A 19,662-nucleotide genomic window follows, 5' to 3' on the forward strand; every position below is an offset into this window, starting at 1 on the left:
GTTCCACTTCTGAGATTCAGCTCATAAAATAAACTGAAACCAAGCTTAGAAGAGTTAATGGACACAAGACAGAATTGAACCCATTTAACTGTTAAATTACTGGGTACTGCCTATACATAAGACTCAATAAAAGTGGGGGCCTTTAGGAGATCAATGGAAATTATTTGTGGAAGAGGGTGTTGGTGTTGAAACTTGCAATCTAAGACTGCAATAAAAGAACAGAGAAGAGCCAGGACAGTGCAGGCTGAAACAGTAGGCAACATCTGGTGTAGTTGCTTGTATAAACTCGTTACACATCCAAACTTCTCCTCTTCCCATAAATTTTGTGAGCTAGGTATTATTATAAGTCCCATTTTACGGTAGAAGAAATTGAGGCTGAAGGATTAAATAGTTTGCTTTGGACATACATATGGCTTACCTTCTCCTCGTTAGCAAACTTATAGGCTTGTAACTTGTCCCAATTTTCAGAAAAGTGAAGAAATATAGGTATACATATGTATATGTGTATGTGTATGTGTATGTGTATGTGTATATGTATATATATATAGCCACATTTAAGTGAAGAGAAATATTATTTATGTGATTCTCCACCCACCTCTGTGTGTGTATGTGTTTGTGTGTGTATAACCCGAAGAAAATCTGGTAACAACATCCACTTATATCTACTTATGAGATAGCAATGTAAAAGTCAGTGGCCACTGTGGAAAATAAAATTTATAAAAAAGAAAATAAAAAAAAGCTAAGAGCATGCAAACAGAGACACGAGTCCTCTGTGTCTGTGTTATGAGTGATAAGATAATAGACATTATCGATTTGATAACAATGTCTATGAAAATCAAAATCTATTGCAAAAGAGTTTATGGCAAACGGCTTGTAATGTTCTTAGTAATGGAAGCACCTTATGCTTAACGGATGCAATGTTGCCTGCGGTTACGACTCTCAAGATGAAGAGATTGTATTCGTGAAAATAATATCCATCCATCCAGGTCTCTGAACTGTGCCATGAACAAAGGCATGGTTCACAGCAAACCCTCATCTTACAGCATCGCCTTCATCTTTAGCAAATACAGTGGCATCATGATGATGCATTAGAAGGAGGCCACGCGTCCAACTTTTATAAAAAATTGGCTACAGAAATGGACCCATAATCCTGGAGACTTGTCTTGCTACTTTGCCATGCCTGACTTGGCCAATGGAGGCTAGGGATTTAAATCTATAGTTTGATTAATGCCATTTGATTAAAAAATGATTTTAAATTTTTAAAAGAATAATAAAAATGAATGAAATGTTCTCTAAAATTTAAAAACAACAAGATGGCATTTTTTTTAATGGAAATAGGCTTTGAGTGAATGAACTACCTCAGTCATTATCTTCATAGATTCATCTAAACATATTGTGAAGAAGATGGGGCCCAGCAAGATGGCTCAGCAGGTAAAGGCAAGCCACCAAATCCTGGGGACCCATGTTTGAGTCCCAGAGCCAGATCATAGAAGGAGACAACTCTCTCCCTCAAATTGTCTTCTAAATTTCACACATGAGCAGTGTCACTCACACACACACATACACTCTACACTCTCTCTCTCTCTCTCACACACACACACACACACACACACACACACACACAGAGAGAGAGAGAGAGAGAGAGAGAGAGAGAGAGAGAGAGAGAGCAGAATCGTTTCTAAAAGAAAATGGAAACAATGTATTTAAACAAAACCATCATAAAAAATAACAAGTGGAAAGAAGGGATCCGAAGCTGAGCACATTCACTGCAGACTACATGCAGTATCTTGACCTCTGTAAGTAAATCGGCATTTACTGGGCCAAACTAAATTAAAAATTTTTAGTAATATGCTTTTGATATTTCTTTTACACAGCTATAACACTGGAAATTGTTTATTATCCAATCAATGTGATTATTAGCTACAAAAGCTGTAAAAATGTAGCTATAAAGACAGACAGTTTGCAATAATGAAATGGTTTCAATTGGAAAGACAGGGAATTGTCCCTCACCATTCTGTGCCCACTACAGGTTCTCTGATCTTAGACACAAGGCAATCTCGGCAATCTTGTTGATAGACGGAGATGATATCACCTTGATGCACTTGGTTCCTAAGCACTATCCAAGACTACAATGTTGGGCTGCTGAACTGACCGCTTCATCTCCGACAGTAACAAAAACACCTGTTTTGTTGTTGTTTAGTGTGTGGATGCTCTAATTTCTCTACATTTTCTACTTCTCTGTATGTGTACCTGTTTTGGCTGGATGCCAGACATTGTCCTTGTCAATTTGTTTAGGGATCCAGGCTAGTGACTTCCTCTGGGGTGGCTTTGGTTCTGGAACAGAGCTGAACTACATACAGACCAGTTTGATCCTTTCAGTGGCTGATTCCAGACTGATTAGGGAAGACACAAGTCTGATGGTTCTAGGACTAGCCCACAACCCAGCATCAAGCTGGGGGTCTCTCTGGGCCCTCCCAGGACCCATGTCTGCATTTTGGTTTGTATAGATATGTGTGCTCCAAGTATCAGTTGGCTTCTGTCCTTCTAAAAGGTAGATGTGTGCCTTCCTTCTTTTGCAGAAAGCTAATCACCCAGCCAAAGACTTTGATGCCCTCTGTGAAGGTCTCTGGAACACTCTAATAACGCCATCTTTTCTTCCATTGTTGCCAGCTGTCACAGCCTCTCCAGGTTCTACCTGCAGGTCACAGGGTGGTGACCCCTGGATTTGCTCTTGTGCTGAGGGCCATGGCCTCCTGTACAATAGGTTAAAAATAGGATGTCTGTTTTGTTTCATCTTCTAGGAGTCTGTGTTGGATCGATTCCCACAACAATCAGCCCTTCCTGATCAGAAGTGAAAATTTCCCATGGGTTAAGTAGAATATTTTTGTGCGGCACTTCTTAAACTGTATCACCACTCAAATGCAAGCTCAAGAGAACATATCTAGACAGAGAGATATACATGTTTCATGGTATAAATATGTGTGTACTCCTGTGGCAAGGAGGAAAAACCTGGACCACAGTCTGGTCCAAGCTCAAAATTAACCCAAAAGGTTAATTTGCTTCTACTCTAAATCATGAAATTCCTCGAAGCATATGAAGAAATATCCCTTTTTATAGAACACACTGACCCTATAAAAATGCAAATGTGTCTCAGAAAGGATCACATGTTCCATTCTCCCCATTTAATGAGTCTGTAGTGACAACTGGTCATCTGTGGGAACGTTGAACCACTGTAGCATAATGGGAGGGTGGGGGCTTGGGATGGTGGGCAGCAAGAGAATAAAGCTGAAGGAGAAAGACTCCAGCTAAAGGGAAGGAGGAAGGACAGAATTACCAACTTCCTCCGGTGCCCAGGGCAGGCCCTGTGGGAGACGATTTCTGTTCCAGTTCTATTTCCCTTGGGTACTATCTGTAATTACTATCACAGCTCATTGATTTTCAATTCTTTCTATTAATACATTTATTGGCCATTCTGACATTATTAAATTCAGATCAACTCTGCAGCTCTAGTAGAGGATGTCTCTTCCCGAAAAACAGGAATTCTGTGAGCGTAGAATTTTTTTCCTACTCTTAAAAAAAAAAAAAAAAGACCACATATTAGCATGATCACAGTGTCTGTGTATGCTTTGCTGTGAAGCCATGTTACTAACACTCTAAGATTTTACTACAGATCAAAAGAGCTCCACTGTGGGTCATCAGAGAATATGAAATGATAAGCAAATTCATATCTCTAAGATAAGTCTACCAATTTCCTAGCAATGCCAGCCCTTGTTCCACAGTGGGAGGGGAAATAATGAGGGCCTGTTAAAGGGCAACACGAGTGGCATTTTTAATAAACGCCTCCTCCTTACTTCTGACAAAATCATTAAAGTAACTGTGTCTAACCAAGCCTCCACACACAGATGTACATTAAAGATTTAATGTAAAATTAAACAAAGATAGTCACTAAGGGAAAAAGCGAGCCTTGTTGGATTTTTTTTGGTCCCTAACATTGCAGAACTGTAACACAATTGCCTGCCTTAAGCAAGCATTCCATAGCCTATCTCCAAGTCCAGCTCCAGTCCTCGCGTCTGTCTATATTCCTTTAGGAGGTGTAAGAATTGAGGTCTCTTTCAAAACAGCACCATTCTCTGAATCCTCTCCCTTGTGCCGAGTGGCAAACAAGCACTCGCTTACAATAAACAGTGTCTGAACGAATCACTGTTCATCCAGCCTTGCCTATTCATGAGCTCCTGCGCTGAGATGATGAGGAATAATGAGTACCATAAAGCATGAAGTCTCCTCCATTACCGCTGCTTCACAGAGCTCATCAGGACTCTGTGAGACAGAAATACCTTCAGCCCTGGGCTAGGAGTGTCCTGAGGAATGTTCTGGAACAGTTCCTGCAAGCTCTCCCAAAGGAAATCAGCAGACTCTGTTGCCTTCCCAACCCCTCACGCCCCTGTGTCTAGAATATTCATGCTCATCAGAACTTCTGCTCTGGGCTAATCAAAAGGTGCAGGCCTGCCCTCCTAGCTCTCTTGAAGGCTGAATGGTCAAGACCTACCTGAGCTATACCTTGAGTTCCAGGCCAGTTTGAACAACTTAGTGTGACCTTGTCTCAACAAACAGAAAGTCAAAGGAGATCTAGCTACCTGGGAAAGCCCTTGCTTAGAATGAGCAATACGTTAAGAGTCCAGGGTAGGAAGGGGAGGCCTGCAATTTGAAATTTACCTTAAATGTATTTGTTAAATCACAGAATAACTAATATATATGTTAAAAAATCTCTACTAAAAATAAAACCAAAACTCGGGAAAACTGTAGCCAACGGGGATTGCTGTTTTCTTTGGTAGGGAGGGTGTTTATCACCTCTCTACCACAGACAGGCAAGCTACTGTGTGGCTATGTGGTTACACTACTCCCCAGCTAAAGACATGGGCTGAGAGAGAATTAGCATGATTGACAGAACTGGTACCTGATGCAATAGGCAGCTGCACTCTCACAGGACCGACTTTCATGTCTTTGCGGTTTTTGTGTCCACACACAAGTAGCTTCAATTGGAGTATGACGGCTAAATCTACCACTGGAGATGTTCTCCCTCACCTCTTGACCCTCTAGATCATAAGATATAGAGGAAGCCTGGGAAGTAGCATCTCCCCCACTGCACAGATGAGGACAGAGAAGACCAGAGATGAGAAGAAACTGCTTAATGTACCGGCTCAAGCCGGTAAACTGCCGGGCGAGGAATAAAGTCGTATTTTGTCTTTGACGGAGACCCTTTTTCTTTAGTCAGCCTCCTCTCTAGTATGATAGTTCTAGAACTCTTTCTCTGCTGTCCTCCTTTGCTTAAAAAACACGTTAGAACATCCAACGGCTGGCAGCATTTGGGAAGCTCTTTTAACAGCAGGGTATATGCACCAGAGGTCACGGACAAAGTCATTCCCTCATTCCTTGCTGGGACTCTGCAGTGTACCGTAAGAGCACATTCCCGTGCTGCAGGCTGCTCAGCAGCATATCCTATGTCAGGACAAGCTTGAAGGAAACTGAAGTAACAGGACAGTGTAGTGATCTGCAACATCACTAAAAGTCTGAGCCTTGGAACTCTGCACAGAGCGAGCTAATGCCTATATGTGGCTATTCCTACTCAGTTCACATGGCTACAAGACAAGGACCTCTGTCACCAATGAGAATGTTAGTGTCCAAAGTGTGCTAGTCCGTGTTTATGTCCACAGTTACCATATGAGGTAGATGAATCAAGCTGACCACAAGCTGATTGCAGTTACATACATGCCAGGATGGGTAGAATGAATACACATTGGATAAATCACATAAATTGAGCACGTGGCATGTACTCAGAACCAATACAAGTACAAAGAAGAAATCAAAGAAATATCCTCTACTCTCTAAGAACTTTCATTCTGACCCAAGAAATGCAATTAAACTCCACACTTAGAATTTTCCTTAAGTGAATGGCAGTCAGAACTTCCCAAGAAAGGTTTAGCCATGTCCAAATTTGTTATTTATTTGATATTCTGTGATCTGAGGTGAGGGGATGAGGGAAAGATTTTCTAATGGTGAGAGGTAGCCGTCGAACACCAGCAGAGCTACTTGTGTGTACAAGTAAAACACAAAGACAGCAAGGTGACTCAGATGTGAGCTCAGGTGCTTATTCAGTCAGCAACCCAGTCTATCAACCATGTCCACTCTCCCTCATCCCAGTTATCCTCCACATCTTCCTTCAAGACTGTGATATGTGCTCACTAGGTCCTGAATTCCTGGGAGAAATTGAGACAGACAGAGAGCAGTGGACAGCCAGTAGGAAACCTGAGGGACAATTTACCACAAGCAGGACAGAAGAGAGTCTGCCATGGGAAAATGGAAACAGAACGTGTATGAAATTCTTGAATATGTTGCATAGAAAAAACAAGGCAAAACCCCATTTACTTTCTCAAAACCTTAAGGTAGATTTGTGTATCTTAAAGGCAGTGTCATTGTGAGACATGGCTGTTACAGACTGGACAAAGGTGACAACTCCAGACTTCTTTGTAGACTGCTACCACATAGCAGGGTCTCCTCCACGTTTATTCCTTGGAACCAGCACAGGTCACCCTTTTCAAGACTCCATAACTTCATTTCCCATGAACATTCATTTAAATATCTCTCACATATTGATGTTTTATGACACGTTAACTTCAATCAGCTATCACCTGGGAAAGGTGTTAGAAAAATCTTTAAAACTCTAGCTCTCTTTCTCTAAAAATAAATCCGAGGTGCAGAACTCAGGCTATGCACCCCTTGTCCCATGATTTCTACTGAAAAGCAGTCTAACATGAAGATCACTAAAATTTTAGATTTTATCTATTTGTAAGGGGAGTCAAAAAATTTAGAAAATGCAAATTATTATAGTCTCTGAAGAGTTGAAGTCATAATCATGTTATTAAACACTACAGGCAGCTTCTCTTAAATCTTTCCCACAGAAGGAAAGAGGATTCTATCAGTAGTAGAGCTAAGAAGTTCATATAAAGCGGAAATAAAAACAAAGATTTTATTTCCTTCCACCATGTACAAGCTCATTAGAGGACCAACATCTGCACCACTCATGGAAGACAAAGTTGATTTTAATGAATAGGAGTTAATTAATAATTAGGAGCCCACGAATGTTTCCTGTCCACATTTAAGGACAAACAGAACTTTCTACAAATCATGTGATGTACAATTCCTATTCACTATAAAACTCTGTGAATATTGGTCTTTATTTACTGAAAACCCTGAGTCTTTCACACAAACCTTAGTATGAAACTGAAAAATGACCAAAACGTAGAAAGAATTTGCTACAAATTGTTAGAGCCTATAAGGCTGGGAACAGTGACCTCTGGTTTTAATCCCGGGTCCACACCCTAGCTTATGAGTTTCTGTCCTTTGTGCCCTTCTCTAACATGTACGGCTTCAATAGATTTATTGTTGTTCACGTTGAAGAAAGCACAATGAGATGAAAGGGAAGCTGGGAAATACGGACTGCCCTTTCCTCCTTTCAACCTATCAGGGAGAAAAGGCCCCTTACCTATATTATGATGCAGAGAGAAATGAATTAAGTCTATAGAGCACTGAAGACATATACAAGTCCTTCCTGTTGCTAGGTTAAGTATTCAAAGTTAGAGCCAACTGTACGGTTTGAAGGATGGGGAAGGTTAACCTGATGGGCCTGCCTGGAAGCTACAGAGGAACACAGAACTTTCCCACAAAGCTTATCTCTGAAGGGCTAACCCTGGTCCTGTGTGTTCCTCTCTTTGACGATACTCTCTACTCTCTGAGCACTGAGCGGTCCTTATTCCAGCACAGACCCCAAGGATGGTTAGTGATGAACAGTCTCTACACATTGGATTTCAGTGTTAGAAAAGCCAGTGCCACACAGTCAGATGAAGTGCCCTCCTCGGCGGCCATTGGAGAGACCTGATTGGTGCACAGGCTTGCAGTGAAAAGAGAGGAGAGGGTGATGAGATGCTACAAGGGGCTGCTTAGTGCAGAGGCATGTGGGACTTACTGAAAGAACCAAAGGTGTCCTACAGGTCCCTAACCTCAGCAGCCATGGCCAAGATGATGGCACACTAAGATGCTAGGCCTAAGGGTGTTCCAGATGGACATGACCGCACTGATTATCAGCCAATATTTGTGAGGCGAGATTAACATTTAATTTTTTTTTACAAAGATTTCTTTACAAAGTTACTAATGTTTAGTTTTCTTTTAATAAGGCATACATTAGTATGGCATAAATGATGAATTTATTGATGCCCCCTGTCAGCTTTCTGTGCTGCCTAAGAGGTAGCAGTGTCACTAGGTGTGTGGCCAGTGTGTACCCAGGGATATAGTGATTTTTCCTTTAAATGCCATGGTCAGATGCCCTTAACGTTTATACTGGGCTTATTGGTTTCTATTAGGGAAGCTTTGAATGTTAATAATAAAATTGCCAATTGTGGTTTCATATGAATTCTGTGTTCCTAGGTACTCTGTAGCCATAAATTAATTTATGAATTTAGCTATGCTTTTGGGTACTTTTCACATTAACTGTCCCGATTTTCTCAACCATCTAGAATTGGAACAGTTTTAAAAATCAGGGAGAAGCACTAGATACAAATACAACCAAGAAATCCATTTAACCAACAGTTAGCACTCCCATGCCTATTCTCTGCCATTTCCTAACTTAGAATTTCACATGGAGGAGTTACACTCCCATCTTAGTAGCTTTGCATGCAGCAATTTTCACTCAGCTGCAAAGGTCTCCTAAGGTGCATCATGAAGTCCTAAGTTTCAGAACACCTCAAAGGGGATGCTGGTGTCTAAGGCTTCAAGTGGATGAGAATCAACCACAGGCTCTGGTGATTCCTTAGGCAGGGGACAAAAGAGACAGGGCAACTCTGCAAGTGAATGGACCAGTCAAGAGAGGGAGGGGGCCTCTGCGGAGGTCTCTGCTTACCCCTTGTTCAGATTCCACAAGCTCGGTTTTGACTCTGACTGCCGGCATTCCATCAAGCATTAGCATTCTGTTCTCAAGGGCGCCGAGATTCTGAGGATAGAAGAAAGAGTGAGATTCAGTTCCGAAGCAGCGCCAGAGGAGGCCATCCCTTGGAGTCTTCCTTCATTGCCAACCCTCAAGTGCTGCTGACCTAATTCTTCAAGAATGGAGCCTAATTAAATGAGGATATCAGCATGACCAATTATCCTCCTATGTGAACTTTCATTTGAAATATTGACTAGGAAGTTGACTAAATCAAGGTGACTCTCTGACCCCTGGGTTGGAGGTCAGGCTATAATAAACTGTGCTGTGGAAGCATTCCATTAATTTATATGGGGCTGGAAAATTTATCACACCTTCTCAATAGTGGGAGGAAATACAGGGCACGGTTCTTTCTCTTGTCCTTAGTTCTGCCAGCTGTCTTGTGTACAGAGCCATAAATGAAAAGTCAGATTAAAGAAAACCCAGAAAACAAACAAACAAAAAAACTTAAATTGTCTAAGCCTGAATAATCTCAAGACAAAATAATATAATCCTAGATTTGCTGAAATTTTATACTATGCCAATTATGAGCAAATGAAAATTCCTACATATTAGCTCCCAAGAAACTATTTTAAAAGAACCAACGTGGGTTTTAATTTCAAAGGGAACAGGTAAGTGACATCAATAAGGAACAGGACGTTATTCTTACACATTTTTTGGCTCAGTTTATCGTCTCTAAAGAAAAGCTACATTGAACCTGTGGCTCAAAAGAGTTCATGTGCTGAGGAGAAGATGAAATCCAGTTTATGTTTCACCAATTCTCTCTGCTTTAGGTGCTTTCTGGATCAGACATCTACACAGGCAATCAGAAAGACACACAAGCGGGACCCAAATTGACTGGTAAAACACATCCCAAATATGCCAACTTCAACTCGACAAGCTGAATCAACTCATGGAGTTGACATGACTGACCCTGAGGTTTCAGGGAAGTCTCTGTGCTCAGTGACCTTAGAGAGGTGACAGGACACTGAAGAGATCTTACTAAGTGGGTATGCATATGTGTGTGTGTGTGATAAAAGAATTAGACATATACATGTATAAATCTGTATTATATACATACAAATATATATTCCCAAATGTGCGTATAACTTGTTTCTTGTGGGTTAATTTTATCAACTTATTAAAAATACATCTCAACATTTGTTAATTGGTTAGTACACCAAATCTGTGTATATGCATATATATATGTCTATGCATATATATATATTTGTATGTATAATGTATATGTATATGCTTATATATGAGTGTGTGTATATATACTATATATACTCTATCTCTATCTATCTACCTATCTATCTATCTATCTATCTATCTATCTATCTATCTATCTATCTATGCAGTTCCTAAATGCTTGCCTACAGGGTGATAAAAGGCAGTATCATTTCCAGAGTTTGATGTTTTTCACTTTTCACGCAGCTAGTTTTCTATCTATCTATCTATCTATCTATCTATCTATCTATCTATCTCTCTATCTCTCTATCTATCTATCTATGCAGTTCCTAAATGCTTGCCTACAGGGTGATAAAAGGCAGTATCATTTCCAGAGTTTGATGTTTTTCACTTTTCACGCAGCTAGTTTTCATGAAAAAGTTAAATAAGTACGCCATTCCAACAAATCACAGGGGAGATTTTATTATCAAATTCTACCAACAGGGTGCACGCAGAACTAGTGAAGAGCTCCCTATGAGAATATTCTAAGAAGTACAACTTCGAGAGCCTCTCCTGGCAAATAGTTTCTCTGAGAAAAACAACAAGAAGAAAATGGCAAGCTGCCCTAGTTCTCCTTAGTCAGTCGCAAGGAACATTCAAAAAGATCACATCTCCTGGAGTACTAAGACTTCCTGTCAGGTTTTCCCGGAAGTACACAACGTTGTCCATATTTTGCCAGTATTTCACATTCTAACAGATGCAAGCAAAAGCAGGTACAATATTGCTAGATATCGCTGGTGTCTTCCAAACTTAGAATCCTTTCTTCAAGGCGGGGGTGGGATGGGAGGGTGTCGTTTACACATGAAGTTCTCAGATTAGAACTTGTAGCTTGTTGCCTCCAGTTTGCAGCATTACCAGCTACTCTGGGGGGATGTGTGGCTCTACAGTCCTCCACCACTCAGCTGGCTTCTCTCAGCAGCTCTGGGAATCTCCCTCCACAAAGCCTCCCAAGGTTGTCTGCTTGGTAGTCAGTGAAGGATGAGTTTCCTACCCTGGAGCAGCCTTACCCAGCTGAGAAGGGGAAAAGATACCTTATAAGGGAAGGCTGGGCCAAGCTAGAGATTAGTGTGGGGGTGGGGAGGGGAAGGACTGGCTGGAAAGGAAGGCTTAATGAACTGTTAGAGTCTGATTAGAGGCTAATGTTCCTTTTAGTGTTCTGGACCAATTTACAGCTGGTGTACTCTAACCACTGTCTCCACTTGCTGTGATAAACTTAGGAGTTTAAAAACTTCAAGCTAGCCAGGGCTTTGAAGTTAAAATCTGATAAGTCATGAAATCCTAACTGGGTCTATTTAGCCAGGGTCCACAAGTTTGTGTGTGTGTGTGTATGCGTGTGCGTGCGTCACGCACATGTACACATATGTTTTAACGAAGTCCAATTTTCCTTGGGAATAACCCCATTTCTATGCTTTTCCAGAAACATGCCCAGCCACAACCATAACCAACAACATAGACAGCAATGTTCCCAGCTGGGGAGCACAGCCTCCATAGCCGAGCTCTTTTGGTCAGTAAAATGATTGATAATTAGTGCAGACAACATTGCCATATTTACAAATGAAGCATATTAATCTATAGACCTAGAATTCTAACCCCACTTACAAGACTTAAGGAGCACTGAGAGCCCAACATGCTGAACCATCACCAGGAAGGCGCTGTGGGGAGGTGATACAGCATCCAGTAGTCAGACACCAGTGAAGACACTTCTAACGTACTGGTAGGTACATCTTAATCAACAAGTCCAGACACATAGGATGTCAGATGACTGCAGATTTTAAATATACAGTGGGTTCTGACAATTTGAAGTTGCTGTCAAACATATCTTGCTACGATCTCAATGAAATCATATTGGCTATGGAATCAATGGATCCGGTGAACCCCAAGAGGTAAACACAATGCTATCACCATCAATCTTGACCTGGAGCTATTGGTATACTTATGTCGGATCAACATTCTGATGGCATATGTCCCTCAGATTTATAATTTATACTATATATATGTATAAAACTATACACTTATACACAGCATGTATACCTTGTTTCTTATGAGTGGATTTTATCAAAAAGACCACAAAATTTATTACTTGATTATACAAATCCAAGTAAAGTTAATGAGAATGTCGCTTTGGATATATCTATCTTCCAAGTAAGCCTTGTGCCACAGTACTCCCACAGATGGCAGTTTTCTTGGTCAAACGTCATACGAGCACAGGGGTGACAGATTCAAGCACCCCAACATACTCAGAACTGATGTGCAGCAAGAAGGACTGAACTGCAGTGACAGTGACTCGGGCACCCATGGAATGGACATGACCCCTGGGTCAGCTTCTACAAATTGTTCTACCCTACAGTGCAGGTCTATTCTTCTCCCTCCTCCAGACTATGAGTCAACTAGAATAACGAAGGCCTGGAGAATCAGTACCCAACTGTTTAATCTCTATATTTAATTGCACTTCCTAACCAGAAAGTTCCTAATGGTGTTTGCTTTGTTCTCTGATAGTCCAGGATATAGTTGCTTAAATATAAGTATCTTCATCATAATATATACGGCTATGGGTGAAGAGACCTCAGTTGTTCCCATCTCATTTTGAAAGTGATGTCAGAGACGGACAAACAGTTCAGAATGCAGAATGCACTGCACTAAATCTTGCCATAACTTTATAGAAGATTCGTACAGGTTTCCCAGGCAAACATGCTCAATGCTCAGAGTACAGCCCACACGGTGGGTATGCCAACCAGCAGGAGAAGCAACAGAATCGGATTACAGGGAACCTGAGCTTCTACATAAAAGAATACCTCAGAGGAGGTGACCTCCCATGGTGTCATTTCTACCACACGACCAAACATTAAAAAATAAAGTAACCGCACTATTTGCTTTCTCAACCCCACCATAGATGTGGTGCTTCAACTACTAGGTAGATAACAATTCCAAAACCTGTGCAGAAACTCCAGCGAAACTACTAGGTCCTCCCTCTCATTCTGAGTAAAGTTTGCACACATGTACTGGGTTAGAATAGTGCATGTGCCTAGGAAACTATTTCAATTCCCTCATCCTTCTGTTAACAACTAAAATGCCCACCATTTGCGTATTTCCTATGGACCTTGCTAAGCGCCGGCATTATGATGCTCATTTAATGCCCACACCAACACAGTGGATACCTCTAGCTAAGGTTGGTTGATACTGTCTAAGATTCACACATCCCAGAAGCAAAGGATTGCCAGTTCCCGAGGTCTCACAATTCGTCAGTGGCATCTTAATGTAAACACAGAATGTAACCCCACGCTTTGCCTTTCTCAATGATTCTCTACTTAAACACCCATTCACACTCCCCTGCCTCTTTATCTTCCTTAGCAATACATGCAACCTACTCACAAATGCAAAAAAAGATGAGCAAATTATTGAAGTTCCAATGAAAGGAGTTTTGGAAGTCTCAGTCACCATTCCTCTTAAGGCTCAGCTGGCGCAGTCAAGTGAAAATCTTTTGGTAACTAGTCGCAGCTATATTTTAGGGAATAATAATGTTAAGTCAAATCAACATCCCGTTTCAAAGCTATTTCATATTTCTTCATGTTAAATTGAACATATTTTTATCTTACTGAGGTTATGTCTCTATCTATAAATGTCTCCTACTTCATTTTGCCCGTCAGTCCCAGCCTGGTTTCAGCATCAAGGAACTCTGTATAATTTCATCTGCAGTTTTTTTTTAAAAAATACATTCTTGGTAGCTTGCCCATTATTTCCATAATATGGAATGCGTTTGTACAATTGAGCAACATATTATATATTTTATATGTGGGATATATGTTCATTGGAATTATACTTTACTTATAATTGCTTAGATTAAGAGTAAGTGTGTTTTTTCCTATGCTCCTATATCTTCACCGGTAACTCAGTTTGTACGGGATGTGCGAATACCCAACCTACCTGAAGGGACACAAAACAAACAATTTTAACTGAAACTTTTTCCTTTTAGCTTCCTCAACTTTCCATGTCTCATTGTTTTGCAATCTGGAGAAGGGTATCATATTAATGAACATACACACACACACACACACAGACACACACAGACACACACACTCAGAGCCAAGGGCTGGCCTAGGATGCAAGCCTCAAGCTTTAACCTCCCAAGTTATAAAAGTGTAAGTGTATGCCTAGATGCCTGGCTTATGATTACATTTCATTTACAGAACTATATCTCACAGGATATGTGCTTTCTATGAGAACACTTAATTTAAAGCCTATTGGTGACTTCTATGATCTATGAGTATTACTCTGAAAAACCTGTATTCAGAGTCAAAATCAAAATACTTCCACACGAATCTCATACAGAAGCACGTGGAATGGTTACTTTCCTAAGGACTAACTCGACATGTTTGCTGTACTGCTACAGTGAGGATCAGTCTGCAGCCTGCTTTAGTGAAGCGCTCTATCTCCACAACATACAGTTTACACAAATACTTTAGAAGTGTTTCCTATAAGTAACAGTTGCTAAACCAGCTGTGAAAAACAGAAGCTCTTATTTGAGTTGCAAATGGATGCTTTTTAAAGGGCAGCTGATCCAACTTGAACTGCAATCCTAAATTTAATTGTCAAAGGGATTCAATGATGTCATAGACTGTGCAGCATTTTGCAGATCATATATGCAACAAAATGTTGGTCCCAGAGGTTGCAAGGTTACAGCATTTACTAAGGACTTTAACCATCTTTGAGCAAGAATACATACAATAATGCTCACACATCAAAAAACCATCTCACAACACATTACTCAGGATGCATACCTACCACAAGGACACACATGGCAGTACAGACAACAAGTGCAGGCCTTCCTCTCTCTACTTCATATGCAGAAGTTGGGTAAAATGGCATCTGAGCCTCCAAGTTGCTCCACCCATTTCAGCCTTAATACAAATCTTACGAGGAAGACATTTCTGTCACACACATGATAAAGACCGTAACTAGAGGGTCTGGTTGAGCAGATCTTGGCTTTAAGGTTGAAGTGAGGGTGTCACCCAGTTCTAATCACCTTGTTTCCTTTCTATCTTATTAATAAATCATAGAACACCTATAACAGATGAAATGGTGAGTCTGGGACTGGAGGGGAGGAATAAGAGAGACTAGGAAAATACATGGCCAGAGAAGTGTCAAGCCACCAGCAGCTGAAGTCTAGAAAAGAAAAGCAATACTCTTGTGCAGGTTTCAATATTCCAAGCAGATGTCTAGTGTGTGAGTCCAAGTGACAAGGTAGTAAGAAGCACTAACAAATGGCCTTGAAATTGGGTAAAGATGACAGAAAAGGATCTGGGCTCTAGAAAGTAGGTCAAAAGCAAGATTCATTCAAGGAACAGTGCTGAGATGGCTAATGATCAAGGACTACTCCCAGGAGAGTCCAGATATACAAACCAGGAGGAGGTAAGACTCACAAAGCTACCCTTGTAATGGGGCTCCTGCTCCAAACCTCTTTCGCAGGTACAATGGATACCTACCCAAGAATCAGAACTGCGAATCACAAGTGTAGGCAAAGGGACTAGTGCAGTGGAGATAGCCCATTCCTAGATGATTAGCAAGGACATTTGCAATACAACCAAAATATCAGGATAGTACTTCCTCATTAAAAGCAGTGGCATCTCTTGCTCACTGTGTACCTGGCACTGTTCCATCTGCACTATGCTCCCCTCATCATTCCTGTACTCCTGTCGGCTCACTCAAAACATAACAAGTGTTAGCCACTAAATTATCTATTTAAGACATACCAGTATGCAAAACAGAGGGTGTTATGTAGGGTTGTTCTAGTCTCTGAATCCCAAATAACTTATTTTACTATATCCATTTTAGAAGATAAAATTATTTTGAATATTCAGAGAGGTTCTATGAACTCTCCCCAAACCTTGAAAATGATAGGCAATCTAACATTGAAGCAACATCTGTATTATCATTGCTACCAGAGTGAGACAGATAAAGACACACACACAAACAAAAACACACAAACACACACATACACACAGATGGACAAACAGACAGACAGACATCCTCTTGATGTGGCAATAAAATCATGCTCTGAAATCCAACAATATTCTCCTCATGCACCTGTCCGTGATGCACATGGTCCTGAGCCAGGAGCTTCGAGGCGAACACAGGGATTCCATGTGGATACTGTGAAGGTGAAGGGAGATGGCAGAAATCTCATTTTGCAGCGTCCCCACCCTGTGCCGCAGCAGGTGCCTTTCAGAACTTGTCTAGCCCATTCTCCATCACTCTGCTCTGGTTCCATGTTAAGAATGCTTCTGTCTCTCAGGCTGTGACTATTCTATGCCACCACAGCTTCTGTAACTGACTGGTGCTTTAACTGATCTCACAGTACTTTCAGAATCTAAGTCATAAGACAACATGGGTGTGTGTTCTGGGTTCTAACATATTTCCACACTAGGTTTTTTTTTTTTTTAAATCAAAGCCACACTAAGTTTTCAGTAAATAACTATTAAACTAATGAAAGAGAAATAAAAATAAAAGCATAAGCTCAACCAATTCTCCTATTCAATCAACCTTACTAACGCTGCAACTCTTTAATACAGGTTCTTCATGTTGTGGTGACCATCAACCATAAAATTGCTTCACTGCTACTTCATAACTGTAATTTTGCTACGGCTGTGAATTATAATGTACACATCTGATATTCAGGATATCTAATATGCATCTCCCAAAGGGTTCACAACCTACAGGTTGAGAACCACTGTCCTATCGATCCAAGGTGATAAATGCATTGCTTTTGGGAACAGAGAGCATAATAAAAGTCTTGCAGCTACAAAATTTTCTGTATTTGTGAAGAACAAAAATAACTGAGTAACACCAAAAGACTAGCAAGGATGTAGACAGAAGGGAGCTTTGGTTGGAGATTAAACTGGGTATTATCACAATACCAACCTCAATAATGACATCATCTTTTGAATGCTTTCATAAAGAAGTTTGTCATATGTATATACTCTACTGTGCACATTCTTTTAAACATTTTCTTTTCCAATTATGGAGATATGCATGGGTGTACGTGTGCATGTATGTACACCCCTCTTTGTCTCCCTCTACCCTGTCTCTCTCACTTTACATATGTTTCAGATTCCTAGAGTCCATAAGAGGCCCCAAGCTCCCATGGAGCTAGAGTTACAGACTGGCATGGCGCTGAGCTCAGTCCTCTGGAAGGATGGGAAGAACTCTTAACTGTGGAACCACATCTTCTGTGCCAAATCTTAACTTTATACTACCTCATATTCATCAATTAAAAAGTACAAATGGTACCTCAATATTAAAAGACAATAATACTCCATATAAGGAATATTTGTAGCCAACTTCAAAATACATCTGCTATTAATTTAGAACATTTCCCTCTACCCTTTATGCATATCCAAAGTTTTCCCATAAAGCAAGCTCAAAGATTCCAGAATGGGGCTGTCAATGTGCAAGTAAGTCCAAGCCTTGGGAAATGGAAGGGTCCTGTAAGGATCCAGGATTAGAAATGGCAACTAGGAGGTTCTAGCCTTAGAAATGGCCAATGAGAATTCCTAAGTCAGCCTCAGATCAACGCAAAACAAATAAAAATACTCCAAAGGCAATAACTACATTTAAAGTAATTTAAATATTAGGTAATTTAAATTAAATAAATGAGGATGAGTTGGAATTGTTTGATAGAATAGCTTTTGCCCAAAGATACAGAGTAAAGTGCATGCATGCAATTATGCACTGTATTTGAATATTTAAATTTGAATCAAAATATTTTTTTTAAAAATCAAACTTTTAAATTACCTAATTCAACAAGGCAATTACACTCACAACACAGATCCATCCAGAGTAGACCTCATTCTGGCCCCTATCTCAAATTTCTATGCAACCGTTTTACACTTTGTGTTTCTTCACAACCAAGGCCAGCTTCTAACTTAAGATAAACCTATTTATATTTTAATGTTTTATTCTGAAGCTGGGTGTGGTGGAACAGGCCTTTAATCCCAGCACTTCGGAGGCAGAGGCAGGGGTATTCCTGAGTTTGAGGCCAGCCTGGTATACAAAGTGAGTTCCAGGACAGCCAGGGATATACAGAGAAACCCTGTCTTCAAAAAAAAAAAAAAAAGAAGAAGAAGAAGAAGAAGAAGAAGAAAGAAAGAAAGACCATCTGTCAGCCAAAGCCTACGAATGACTCCCCTGCATTTGTTCTGTGTGGCTCTCTGAATCACAAATTTGGAAATAATATGGCTAAAGATGACTTGTAAATGGACCACAACTACTGATCATTGGAAATAGAACCTGCCAAAATGTGTTCAATATGCAAAATGCACACTGGATTTTGAATATTTTTTATAAGAAAGAATTACAAATGCCTTTAATTTTAAATTAGTCACATGATGAATTATTCTGGACATATTATTAATAAGTACAGTATTATTTAACTTTTTTGTTTACTAGGAAACATAAACATGACTCATATCATGTATTAAAAACTTTTAATTGCATAAATCCATTTTTATCCTGTGCCTTTAGGGCAAAGCTGCTCTATCCAACAACTCTAGTGGGTCCCACATAGTCCTCATCATGACCTTTATACTAGAAACAGGCAATGGTTTTGAGAATTTGGAGGTGGAGAGGGGAGAGGGAAATGAAACATTCAGAGTGTCACAGAAGTAGAAGGATGCCACTGAACTTAAGGGACCAGGGATATCAGCATCATTTTGTACAAGATTTTACCATGTTCCCGCAATTTCTGAAGCAACACTTCAATGTTAGAGGATGACAGAAGAAACAGGGAGGACCTGTTCACTGATATGCTCAAAAGTGGAGCTGACAGAATGTGGATTTAACATACGTTCTCAGTTTATTTTTGTTGTTGTTTACAAAAATGAGTTCCTATGTAATTAAAAGAAATGTGTGACCATTTAAAATTTGAGGTATAAAAAGAGTCGAGAAGGCTGGGTTTTTTTTTTTTTTTTTGAATGTAAGAACAAATGATGAAGAGAGAAATCCATTTTCCCATCCTGGCTGACACTCAGAATAGGCAGAAGAGTCACTTGCATTCCTTAGCCAAGCGAATAAGCAATGGCACAACCTCTCCCTGACAGGGACACATGTTACTAAAAAGAAAGTAAGGAAGACAAGCCTAAAAGCCCTGCAGGGAATGCTCCAGGGGCTTACAGTCTGTGTTTGCGTTAGACTGACAACCGATACAATGAATCTGCTAGACTGCTTCGAGTAGGTTCTCCATAGATGTTTGCACTTATCATAGCAGAGAGAGGTATAAGGATGTCTAACCTGGGCATGACATAAGCATTCCCTGTTCTAGAAGACTCTATAGAAACTTATACTAAATATTTACCATCGTAGCAGAAAAGAAAACAAAGACCAAACACATTTCCCTCTACTGCAGAGTAGCCCAGGCTGGCATTTAAAAC

At 40.3% G+C, this 19,662-nt stretch overlaps 1 protein-coding gene across 8 annotated transcripts in view; it reads right to left on the reverse strand.

Moving 5' to 3' along the window:
• Positions 1-19,662, reverse strand: part of Klf12 (KLF transcription factor 12) — a 415,415-nt gene that overhangs the window by 240,943 nt on the left and 154,810 nt on the right. For all 8 annotated transcript variants that reach the window (XM_021182110.3, XM_085828811.1, XM_029469158.2 and 5 more), the window contains one exon: positions 8,951-9,040. In XM_021182110.3, the coding sequence (XP_021037769.1) occupies positions 8,951-9,040 (90 nt within the window). The remainder of the gene's footprint in view (positions 1-8,950; positions 9,041-19,662) is intronic.

The sequence above is a fragment of the Mus caroli genome, unplaced genomic scaffold (genome assembly GCF_978045245.1).
Source record: "Mus caroli unplaced genomic scaffold, Mus_caroli_1 scaffold_12, whole genome shotgun sequence".
Taxonomy (NCBI): Eukaryota; Metazoa; Chordata; class Mammalia; order Rodentia; family Muridae; genus Mus; species Mus caroli.